Source organism: Hypanus sabinus, chromosome 18 (genome assembly GCF_030144855.1).
Source record: "Hypanus sabinus isolate sHypSab1 chromosome 18, sHypSab1.hap1, whole genome shotgun sequence".
NCBI classification, from domain to species: Eukaryota; Metazoa; Chordata; class Chondrichthyes; order Myliobatiformes; family Dasyatidae; genus Hypanus; species Hypanus sabinus.
In genome coordinates this window covers 63,675,182-63,688,014 of record NC_082723.1, presented here as the reverse complement: position 1 = coordinate 63,688,014, position 12,833 = coordinate 63,675,182, and the positions used below count along the sequence as shown (strand labels likewise).

General features: G+C 46.4%; 1 protein-coding gene across 2 annotated transcripts in view; it reads right to left on the bottom strand.

The window, feature by feature from the left end:
* scarb1 (scavenger receptor class B, member 1) overlaps positions 1–12,833 on the bottom strand; it is a 62,337-nt gene that overhangs the window by 46,737 nt on the left and 2,767 nt on the right. For both annotated transcript variants that reach the window (XM_059994528.1, XM_059994527.1), the window contains exon 2: positions 12,635–12,795. In XM_059994528.1, the coding sequence (XP_059850511.1) occupies positions 12,635–12,748 (114 nt within the window). In that variant the 5' untranslated portion in view covers positions 12,749–12,795. The remainder of the gene's footprint in view (positions 1–12,634; positions 12,796–12,833) is intronic.

The following is a 12,833-nucleotide window of genomic DNA, read 5'->3' as shown; positions in this document are numbered from 1 at the left end:
CACACACTCAGTGATTCAGGAACAGCTTCTTCCCCTCTGCCATCAGGGAGGAGTTACGGGAGCCTGAAGACACACACTCAGTGATTCAGGAACAGCTTCTTCCCCCTGCCATCAGGGAGGAGTTACGGGAGCCTGAAGACACACACTCAGTGATTCAGGAACAGCTTCTTCCCCCTGCCATCAGGGAGGAGGTACGGGAGCCTGAAGACACACACTCAGTGATTCAGGAACAGCTTCTTCCCCCTGCCATCTGATTCCTCAATGGACATTGAACCCATGCACTACCTCACTAGCATTTGGGGTATTTTGCATGAGAGAGACAGAGACTATCATTTCATTGTACTGCTGCTGTCAAGTGAACAAATTTCACAACAAATGCCAGTGATAATATACACAATTCTGATTAAGAGTGAACGGTGAAGTGTTTAAGGGGAACACAAGGGGAAATTTCTTCATTCAGAGGGTGGCAAGAGTGTAGAACGAGCTGCCACCACAATCGGTGGATTGAGGTCATTTGAGAGAGGTTTGGATAGGTCCATGAATGGACGGCTGTGGGCCAGGTGCAGGTCGAAGGGACTAGGCAGATTAGTGGCTTGGCACAGACTGAACGGGTAGATGGACCTGTTTCTGTGCTGTAACTTTACTCTATGATCGTAACCTCAACACATCTTCCTAAAATGTGATAAAACACAGGCAACTATCTGCATTTTTTGTGATAGACAATACACTTCACATCTCTCAAGAAGCTGTAATGTCAGCTCCAGCGCTTCCTCTTTCCAAGTATTGCCCATTTGTGTGAGAAAGCCATGCCTGATTCATTCTCATGTGTGGTTACAGCTGGAGAATGAGGAATACCCACACTATTGCCTCTTCCCCATCCCATGTCAGACCTATTTTCAATAGTTCCACATTAGAACTAATGAGCAAAGAAAGGGCAGATGGAATATGTTGCTGGGAAATGTATGGTCATACACTTTGATAGAAGAAATAAAAGTGCAGACTATTTTCTAAATGAGAGAAAATTCAAAAATCTGAGGTGCACAGGGACTTACAGGTCTTCATGCAGGAATCCTACAAGTTAATTTGCAGGTGGATTTAGTGGTGAGGAAGGCAAATGCAATGTTAGCATTCATTTCAAGAGGATTAGGATATAAAAGCAAGGTTGTAATGTTGAGGCTTTATAAAGCACTGGTGAGACCTCACTTGGAGTATTAAGAGCAGTTTTGAGCCCTTTATCTAAGAAAGGATGTGCAGATATTGGAGAGGGTTCACAAAATGATTCCACGATTGAAAGGCTTGTCATACGAGGAGTGCATCAGGGGTCTGGGCCCGTACTCAATGGAACTCAGAAGAATGACTGTGGAGTCATTGAAACTTATGGACTGTTTACCGACTGAAAGGCCTTGATAGAGTGGATGTGGAGAGAATGTTTCCTACGATGGGATAGGCCAAGAACAAAGGACACAGCCTCAGAATAGAGTGATGTCCATCCAGAATAGAGATTAGGAATTTCTTTAGCCAGAGAGTCATGAATCTGTGGAGTTCATTGCCATAAGCAACTGTGGAGGCTAAGGTTAACAGATTCTTGATTGGTCAGGGCATGAAGGCATACGAGGAGAAGGCAGGAGATTGGGGCCTAGAGGGAAAATCGATCAGCCATGATGAAATGGCGGAGCAGACCCAGTGAGCAAGATGGCCTAATTCTGCTGCTATATCTTATGGTCTTATTTTCTGTCTCTATTTCTCAGTAAGCTGCCTCTCAGAAATAAGAAAATACATGAGAATCACAAGGAATGGCCAATAATGTAATAATATTGTGGCGACCCATTTCCTGGCACATCCGAACCGGCTCACAATTAGATAGCCTACGGGGGTTTGCAAGCACAGAGCTTTGGAGCCTCTGCGCCACGGGGGGGCAGGTTGAGGGAGGCTTAAAAGTGAGGCTGAGGATTTCGAATAAAGTTTTTTCCTTCGACTGCAGTTACTGACTCCGTGTCGTAATTTTAGCGCTGCATGTAGCACACCACTACAATTGGTGACCCCGACGGTCCAAACGATTTTTGGACCAGAAATGACCGACGCCGCCTCTGTTCATGCGGTTTCGTTGAAACTGCCGGGTTTCTGGACACAGCGACCGAACCTATGGTTCCAGCAAGCCGAAGCCCAATTCCACGTTCGCCGGATCACCTCAGAAGACACCCGCTACTACTACGTGGTGAGCTCCCTCGACCAGGACACAGCGGCCCATTTCAGCCCCGGCTGTCCACACAATCATTGCCTCATATATAGACAGTAATGATCATGTTTTAATTCAAATTTGTTCACCCTCTTGGAAAACCTGATGTTTGTATTTTGTATACATTTGTGTAACAACCATGTGTTTAAAAAAAGGGTGAAAAGCAGATGGAGGAGGGAGGGGCAGAAAAATGACACAAGGCAGGAGGCAAAGGGCTGCAGACGTGGAACTGAACGGGAAAAATTGTAGATAGAGCACAGAACAAAATAAGGGAGGTGGGAAGGGCAAAGGGGAACCAATGAGAGGGATGGGCAGATGAAATGGGCGGAGGGGAAGGAAACTGGCTGATTATGTCAATGAAGAAGCAAGTGGAGATGAAGCTGGTTCGGAGGATGGGTGTGCAGGTGCATCACAAAGCCAGGGGTGATCGAGACGGAGTAGGTATCGCGGTCACTGTCGGAGTGAACGACTTGGAGAGGAGTCGATATGAAAGAGTCTCGGTATCTGGCCACGCAACCCGGCCGCGAGTTTGGATCACTCCAAGCGCTGAACCGATTTGCTGAGATCAAGGGCGACTTTGGGCTACGCGGCCCAGGTGTGTCGCTCAGGACCCAGGAGCTCAGACAACTTCAACGCCAGCTCGGATAGGTTAGGAATCCTGAGTGCTGGGACTGGAGGCGAGGGTCAGGCAGATTCCAGACACCCTCCAGCCACGTTCATTCCTCTCCAGCAGCTGTCGTTTTCGAGAGTTTCAATAATTCCATTAATATCCGAGAAGGTATTCAATACACAACCTGAAGTCCTTACTCTGCAGACGTCCTCAAAACAGAAAAACCCAAAGAATGAATGACAGAAAAAAATGCAAGAACCCCAAAGACCCTCCCCCACACACACAAGCGGCATCAATCCTCCTCCTCCCTTACTTATTCTAGCATAATGCATCAGCGTTCCCACCAGCCACCAGGCCAGCAAAAGCAAAGCCCCCAAAGAGAGACCACATACATCAAAAACTAACTGTTCACTCTGACATTCTCGGCATCCCATGAGAGATATTGCGAGGTAGAACATTGGCGGCGTTTTTTGCCCCGCTAATATGATCAGGCTTGGGCCTACTCCGGGGAGCAGATCCAGTCTGGAAAGCTGTCGTTTGCTTCTATTGCAAGGTGTGTGTTTTTCCCCTTTTTTATGTTTTCTTTTTACATATAAATTGGGTTCTTTTGGGTTTCTCGCTTTGTGGCTATCTGTAAGTAAATTTCAAGGTTGTACAATTCATACGTCCTTTAGTAATAAATGTACTTGAGTCTTGAAACGGGAATCTGGTTATCATCAGTCTTATCTGACAAGAAATGTCTTGTTTAGAGGATGCAGAACACTGCAATGACAAAAATCACCATAAATTACAAAATACTGGAATATAGTCGGCCCTCTTTATCCGCAAGGGATTGGTTCCGAGACACCCCCCAGGCAGATACCAAAAAACACGGATGCTCAAGTCCCTTATTTAACCTGTCTCAGTGCGATGGACATTAGGACCCGGCGGTACAGCTCTGAATCCGCTGTATTTCTGTTCACGAAAATAATCACGATTGAAATTAAGATGGAAGTAATAAAGCGATCAGAAAGAGGTGAAACACCATCGGTCGTTGGAAAATTATTAGGCTACCGTCGGTCAACGATCGGAACAATTTTAATAGAGCATGTGAAAGGCCCTGCCCCGATGAAAGCTACAATTATTACTAAGCAACACAGTGGTTTAATTATTGAAATTAGTATGTTTAAGTGTTTTAAATGCATAGAAAGGTAAAATATGTACTATACACTAAGAAAAACATTTGACTAACTGATGCTAAATAATACCAGATGTACCTGTTCCGACTTCAAATCCGACTTAAAGACGGACTCAGGAACGGAACTCATTCATAACCCGGGGACTGCCTGTACTTTTAAGTCATTTCTAGATTACTTATAATACCTAATACAATGTAAATACTATGTAACTTGTTATACTGTATTGTTTAGGGAACAATAACAAGAAAAAATAGTCTGTACATGCTCAAACAACAAGTGCTAGAGAGAGAACTTCCGGGTTTTCCTGATCCGCGCACTCGGAACCCGTGGATAAGGAGTGTTTGTGAACTGTACAGAAATCTTCTGAGGGAACTGCACAGAAACTGTACAGAAATCTTCTGGGGAGAACTGTGTAGACTAGATGAGAAAAGGAGCAGGTTACCTGAAGCTGGAGAACGCAAAGTTACAGACTACCCAGGTAGAATAGGAGATGCTTCCAGAGACCCTCTCTGACTAGTTAGCAGCAGACACACAGCAAAGGAGCTCCACACCAAGTGTTTGTCAAACCAGACGCTACTCACTACCCACTGAAAAAGAGTAAGTATATCAAATTCCTCCAAGCAGCTTTAAGACACGGCAACGATCACTGGAGAACAAGCCCAAGAGCACTTAAGTCATTCTATAAAGACAGGACTTTTCTGGAAGTCATGATGGTCAAGAGCAATTGTTATTTTTTCCAATTCATTGAAGATTTCAAGCAAGGGTAAACCTTACAGAGGAGAATTCCGTTGTTTTAGGCATGACGGAGTGGGAGGAGATACTAGTCAGGGAAAATGTCACCGAGTGTTCAGTCAGGGCAGACTGGAAAACTCCTCGTGAGGCATTATGGCTGGAACTGAGTAATAAGAAAGTTATGACCACATTAGTGGGGCTATATTGCAGGCCACCCAACAGTGTCAGGGATTTATTGGAACAAATTTGTAGAGAGATCGCAGACTGTTGCGAGAAACACAGGGTTGTGATATCAGTTGATTTTAACCTTCCACACATCAACTGAGACTCCCATACTGTAAACGGACTAGATGGAGTTTGTCAAATGTGTTCAGGAATGTTTTCTGTATCAGTACGTAGGTAACCCCCGTGAGAGAATGTGCGATACTTGCTCTGCGATGAGTGAATGAGTCAGGGCAGGTGTCAGAAGTTGGTCACAATGCCGTTAGTTCCAAAGCAGATATGCAAAGAGATAGAAAAATACAACTGCAGATGCTGTGGATCAAATAATACGTACACGACGCTGGAAGAACTCAGCAGGCCAGGCAGCATCCGTGAGAAAAGAGTAGCCAACGTTTCGGGCCGAGACCCTTCATCAGGAATGGGGGGGGGGGGGAGAGAGAGGGCCGAAGCCCAGTAATAGAGATAGGGGAGGGGGTAAGGCCTAGAGGCGCCAGGTGGAGAACCAATCAGAGGAAGGATAAAGGGGGGAGGGGATAAGCATGAAAGAACTGTAGAGATAAAGGAGCAGAAAGTTGAAAGGGGAGAGAGGCAGAGAGGGACCTAGGATAAGGGGAGGGGGAGGGAATTACTGGAAATTGGAGAATTTAATGTTCATACCACCAGGCTGGAGGCTACCCAGACGGTAGATGAGGTGTTGCTCCTCCAACCTGAGTTTGGCCTCATCATGGCAGTAGAGGAGGCCATGTATGGGCATATCTAGATGGGAATGAGAGGCAGAGTTGAAGTGGGTGGCAACCGGGAGGTCCTGTCTGTTGTGACGGATGGAGCGGAGGTGCTCGACGAAGCCGTCCCCCAATCTGCGTCAGGTCTTGCCGATGCAGAGGAGACCGCACTGGGAGCACCGGATGCAATAGATGACCCCAACAGACTCACAAGTGAAGTATTACCTCACCTGGAAGGACTGTTTGGGGCCCTGAATGGTGGTAAGAGAGGAGGTGTAGGGACAGGTGAAGCACTTACGCTTGCAGGGATAAGTACCAGGTGGGAGATCTGTGGGGAGGGACGTGTGGACCAGGTAGTCACGGAGAGAACGATCCCTGCGAAAAGCAGAGAGGGGTAGGGAGGGAAAGATGTGCTCAGTGGTGGGGTCCTGTTGAAGGTGGCGGAAGTTGCGGAGGATAATGTGATGGATCCGGAGGCTGGTGGGGTGGTAGGTGAGGACAAGTGGAACCCTGTCCCTGTTGTGGTGACGGGAGGATGGGTTAAGGGCTGAAGTGTGGGAGGTGGAGAAGATGCATCTTTGATGACTTCTCAAATGTCCTCTTTCTTTCAGGATCATGGTTTCCCTTCTGGCGTCATCAACCCTTTCAACTTTCTGCTCCTTTATCTCGACAGTTCTTTCATGCTTATCCCCTCCCCCCTTTATCCTTCCTCTGATTGGTTTTCCACCTGGCGCCTCTAGGCCTTACCCCCTCCCCTATCTCTATTACTGGGCTTCGGCCCTCTCTCCCCCCCCCCCCCCCCCCCATTCCTGATGAAGGGTCTCGGCCCGAAACGTTGGCTACTCTTTTCTCACGGATGCTGCCTGGCCTGCTGAGTTCTTCCAGCGCCGTGTACGTGTGCAAAAAGATAGGTTTGGTCATTGGAGAAAGACCAAGTTTGATTGTCTCAAAAAGCACCTGGCAAATGTGCATTGGGACAGACTGTTTTCTGGCAAAGGTATTCTTGGGAGGCCTTCAAATGTGAAACTGAGTGTACAAAGCTTGTACGTGCCTGACAGGACAAAGGTAACAGACGCAGGGAACCTTGGTTTCCAATTGATATTGAAGCCCTGGTTAAGAATAAAAAGGACCAAAATTCCCTTAATTTGGGACAGCCCCAGAATATGTGTGTAAAATCTCCCACTAGGTCACATCCTCTCTAGCAAAGTCTGCTGTATTTTTTCCTGCGTATAATGATTTTACTAACGGGGTTTTAAAGTACCTCATCCTTATTTTCCAAGCAAATTCCCGCCAATTGGGACTATTCAAGCATTAATGCCACGACTCCCAAGACCTCGCCCACTCCTCTTCTTCTATTATGGTGTTTGCCTCCAATTCCCACTTACGTTTAACATCTAATGTGTTATCCGTTGTATCCAGGTGGTACAAGGTCGCTGAGGAAATGAGAAGGATTTTAGACATAAGTACACCCTTTGAACCCAGTCATTTAACTTTAGGCAACCTCCCGCAATCTGCAATAGAGAAGAATAAACTATACGTGTTAAAGAGTTTTGATTCTGTTTGCCCATAAAATGATAACTGTTTATTGGCTTAAATCTCAACCACCCACTTTGGAACAGTGGATAAAGACTGAAAGAAGTGAATTGTATGGAAAATAATCGCTGCAAGTTTACAACTGAAAATGGACTCCTATGGAGAGATGCAGGTCTGTTACAGTGTACCTGGCACAGTGAAAGGCCCACACAGGGGCCTGGTCAAATGTTGGACTTGAACTGATTGACTGGGGACTGTGATTTTATTTTAAATAAATGTAAATCTACATTGAGGGGTGATGTAGAGTATGATTGTGTGTGAGTGTGTGAGTGTGTGAGTGTGTGAGTGTGTGAGTGTGTGAGTGTGTGAGTGTGTGAGTGTGTGAGTGTGTGAGTGTGTGAGTGTGTGAGTGTGTGAGTGTGTGAGTGTGTGAGTGTGTGAGTGTGTGAGTGTGTGAGTGTGTGAGTGAGTGAGTGAGTGAGTGAGTGAGTGAGTGTGTGTGTGTGAGTGAGTGTGTATGTGTGTGTGTATGTGTGTGTGTGTATGTGTGTGTGTGTATGTGTGTGTGTGTATGTGTGTGTGTGTATGTGTGTGTGTGTATGTGTGTGTGTGTGTATGTGTGTGTATGTGTATGTGTGTGTGTATGTGTGTGTGTATGTGTGCGTGTATATGTGCGTGTATATGTGCGTGTATGTGCGTGTATGTGCGTGTATGTGCGTGTATGTGCGTGTATGTGCGTGTATGTGCGTGTATGTGCGTGTATGTGCGTGTATGTGCGTGTATGTGCGTGTATGTGCGTGTATATGCGTGTATATGCGTGTATATGCGTGTGTGTATATGCGTGTGTGTATATGTGTGTGTGTATATGTGTGTGTGTATATGTGTGTGTGTATATGTGTGTGTGTATATGTGTGTGTGTATATGTGTGTGTGTATATGTGTGTGTGTATATGTGTGTGTGTATATGTGTGTGTGTATATGTGTGTGTGTATATGTGTGTGTGTATATATGTGTGTATATATGTGTGTATATATGTGTGTATATATGTGTGTATATATGTGTGTATATATGTGTGTATATGTATATATATCTGGAGGTATGTGCTTTTTGTTTCCTCTTTCTCTTGTTCCTACTCTTTCACCCCCCGGTATTGTTAATTTAGGTACAGTGAATTGTGGGCCGATAGCCAATGCTCGTTTGTAGCTACGTGTTTGTTTAATAAAGTTTTAAATAAAAGTTTAAAAAAATAAAAAGGAGGTGCGTTGCAGGTATAGGCAGGTAGGAATAAATGAGGTGCTTATGGAGTATAATAAACACAAGAGAACTCTTAAAGAAATCAAGAGGGCTAAAAGAAGGCATGAGCAGACAAGGTGAAGGAGATCCCCAGGGGATTCTACAGATATGTTAAGAGCAAAAGGATCACAAAGTACAAAATTAATCCTCTGGAAAACCAGAATGTTAATCCATGTGTGGAACCAACTGAAATCTTAAATCTTTTTTGCATCTGTATTTCCCCAGGAGACGGACACAAAGTCTACAGAAGTGAGAGAAATGGATTGACTTCATGAACCTTATACAGAGGAGGTGATGTTTCCTGTCTTGAGGTAAATTAGGATGGATAAATCCCCAGGGCCTGACCCTGGGGATTTCCCTCAGACCCTGTGGGAGGCAAGAGCAGAAGTTGCTGGGGATTTAGATCTTCCTTAGTGACAGGAGGTTCCAGAGGATTGCAAGATAGCTAATGCTGCTCTGCTGTTTAAGAAAGGCTCTAAAAATAAACCAAGTAATAGGCCGGTGAGCCTGACATCAGTTGTGGGAAAGTTACTGGAACTTACTCTAAGGGACCGGATATGAGAATTTGGATTGATATGAATTGATTAGTGATCGTCAGCAAGGCTTTGTGCGTGGTAGGTCTTGTCTAACAAATCTTAGAGCTTTTCAAAGTAGTTACCAGGAAAGTGGATGAAGGCAAGGCTGTGGATGTTGTCTACACGGACTTTAGCAAGGCATTTGACGAGGACCCGCATCGGAAGTTGGTCAAGTTCAGTCACTTGGTTTTCAAGATGAGGTAGTAAATTGGATTAGACCTTGGCTTTGTGATTGCCTCTCTGACAGGAAGCCTTTGACTAGTGTTCTGCCATCAGTGCACGGGGATCCCCTATTGTTTCTCATCTATATCAACGATCTGGATGATAATATGGCTAACTGGATCAACAAATTTGCAGATGACAAGATCACTATCATGGCTTGCAGTGGGATCAGGCCCAGCTGGAAAAATGGGATGAAAAATGGCAGATGGAATTTAATGCAGACAAGTGTGAGGCTTTGCACTTCGGGAGGACCAACCAGGGCAGTTCTTACACAGTGAACACTACGGCACCAAGGAGTGTGGTAGAACAAAGGGATCTGGGAATACAGGTATGTAATTCATTGAAATTAGCATCATAGATAAATTATGAGGATGCTCAGTCCTCATTTATTGTCATTTAGTAATGCATGCATTAAGAAATGATACAATGTTCCTCCAGTATGATATCACAGAAACACAAGACAGAACAAGACTAACTGACAAAAACCACATAATTATAACATATAGTTCCAACAGTGCAAAGCAGTACGAGCAGACCATAGGCACGGTAAAAGAAAGACGCAAAGTCCCCGACAGCCCGTCACCTCACACAGACGGTAGAAGGAAGAAAAACTCTTCCTGCCGTGAACCTCCAGCGCTGCAAAGCTTCCCGATGCCACCTCTGGAAGCACCCGACCACAGTCCATCCGAAACTTCGAGCCTCCGACCAGTCCTCCGACACCGAGCACCATCTCTGCAGAGCGCTTCAACCCCGGCCCCGGCCACCAAGCAACAGGCAAAGCCGAGGATTTGGGGCCTTCCTCCCGGAGATTTCTCGATCGCACAGTAGCAGCGGCAGTGAAACAGGCATGTCAGAAGTTTCACCAGATGTTCCACCGTGCTTCACACGTCTGTCTCCATCAAATCAGGATCGTGCACGGCATCCTACTTGACAGATTACAGATATTCATCCCGGAGTGGCCGCAGCGCGCTGCGTCGTGCCGTCATCTTCTCTTCTTTCACAGGAAAGGGTTAGGCACCAAGGCCTTCCTTCATAACTCAAAGTTGAGTACTGGAGATAGGATGCTATGCTGAAGTTGTAATAAGGCTTGGTTTGGAGTATTGTGTTTGTATTATGGTCACCTACCTATAGGAAAGATGTAAATAAGCTTGAAAGAGGACAGAAAATTTACAAGGATGTTGCAGGGTGTGGAGGAGCTGAGCTTTTGGGAAAGATCGACTAGGCTAGGGCTGTATTCTTTAGGGTGTAGAAGATTGAGGGTAGATTTGATAGAGGTATATAAAATTATGGGTGGTATAGAAAGGGTAGATACAAACAGGCTTTCTCCACTGAAGCTGGGCGAAACGACAACTGGAGGTCCAGGGTTAAGGGTGAGGGAACTTCACTCAGTCAGGGGACGAGCTGCCAGAGCAAATGGTGCATGCGAGCTCAATTTCAGCATTTAAGGTGGGAGTAGCAGTTTGGCATGGACTGAATAGCCCAAAGGGCCTTCTCTATGACTAATTTATCCCAGCCTATCAGACAGGAGTAAACAGGCACTCCCAGTGCCTCAGGAAAACTCACTGCCCTCATTGACTACTACACATCAATACTCTCAAACCCTGAGAGCTATTGAAGGCTTTTTGAAAAATTATTTGGACCCCTGGAGAGATGGGAAACAGTGAAAATAAAAATAGGGAAAGTTAGGTAGCAGAACTAGACTTAGTAAACAACGACCACATTGAAGCCAGAAGCAATTCATGTTGACAGTATGTTAAACCAGAAATTAAAACTAAACCGATTACCCACAGCAAGCAGCGAACTCCCACAGAGACTAAGCATAGTGCTTTCAGGGGGAAAGCTGCTGAATAAAATTACAAATTAGAACCTGGAACTCAAGATGAACCGAGGGAAGACTCGACAGCAAAACTCACTGCCTCCAACTGGCACTGTGGAATGAGCGGAGTTGACGGGGAGAAACCGGGTGCCAGCAGCAGTGAGCAACAGACTGGCCCGGGGCGAGGCATTCGTAATCCACAGTGCTCTGACTAACCATTATCCGGAAAAGCCGCAGAATCTGGCGGGGAAATGACATTCGGCTCCCTCCTGTCACTAGGCTCACGCTCCCGAACTTTGTCGATGCCCAGACCTGCCCCACCCCCAGGACTCCAGGTAAGACCCTCACCCTCCCTGCACCACCTGCCCTGCAAATATCAGCTGCCATCGCAGGGCGAGAGAAACAACCCCACGGGTGGGGATAGAATCACTGGGCCAGGTGGACGGTGGAGTAGTTGGGAGGAACTTTTCTACGGGTCTAAGTCATCCCAGTCCATCAGAAAGGGGTTCCCAGTGCCCCAGGAAACTCCGTACTGTTAAAGTTGCTCTAGCCAGGGGTAGCAACAGGGACAAGCTCCCACAACCTATTAAATGCTCCCAATGGTGTGCTCCTCAAATAGCCTCTGACAACCTGGTCCAGCTGGATACTCTGTCCATTGTCTATGCCTCTCAATCTTACAAACCTCTCTCAGATCTCCCCTCAGCCTCTGCTGTTCCAGAGAAAACAACCCCAGTTTATTCAGCCTCTGGTGATAGTACATGCCCTCTAAACCAGGCAGCACCCTCTCCAAAGCCTCAACATCCTTCCCATAGAGGGGCAACCAGAACCACACACAATACTCTAGATGTGGCCCAACCAGAGTTTTATAAATTTGTAACATAACCCCTCCACATTTGAGCTCAATGCCTCGACTAATAAAAGCATTCTATAAACTTTCTTTGCCACCTTATCGACCCGTGTAGCCACTTCCCAGGAGCTGTGAACTTGGATCCCGAGATCTCTCTGTTTAGCAACACCTATAAGGACCTCGCCTTTAACAGAGTCCTTGTATTTGCCGTACCGAAGTGCGACACCTCACATTTATCTGGGCTAAACTCCATCTGCCATTTCTCAGCCCGTAGCTACAACATCCGAATCTCGCTGTACTTTTTCCCTGTCTTCCCCACTGTCCACAACTCCACCAACCTTGGCGTCATCCGCAAACTTACTAACGCACCCTTCCACATTTCCATCCAGGTCGTTTACATACATCACAAACTGTAAAGGTCCCAGCGCAGATCCCAACGGAACGCCGCTAACTACAGACCTCCAGACAGTGACCGCGCTGATGCCGGCAGCAATTCCCGTTGCCAGCAAGTTAAGCCAGAAATGAAAATTCCTGCATCGAGCAGCCAACTCTTACTCAGGTCAGCATAACGCTTTCACGGGGAAAGAAGCTGAATGAGATTACAGAAATCAAACTCTAGAATTTAAGACGAACAGACAGAAAAACTCACCGCCTTCACCTGGCGCCGCACAATGTGCGGAATCCCGAGGAGGAGCCCGGTGCCGGCGGCAGCGAGAAGCAGCCCGGCCACAGCCAGGGCCCGGGGCCGGTTCAGGGCATTCATAGTCCGCAGCGCCTCGCCGATCGCTGTCCGGAGAACAACCTATTAATCTATCGGGAGAAACAACATTCAAATCACTACTGTCACT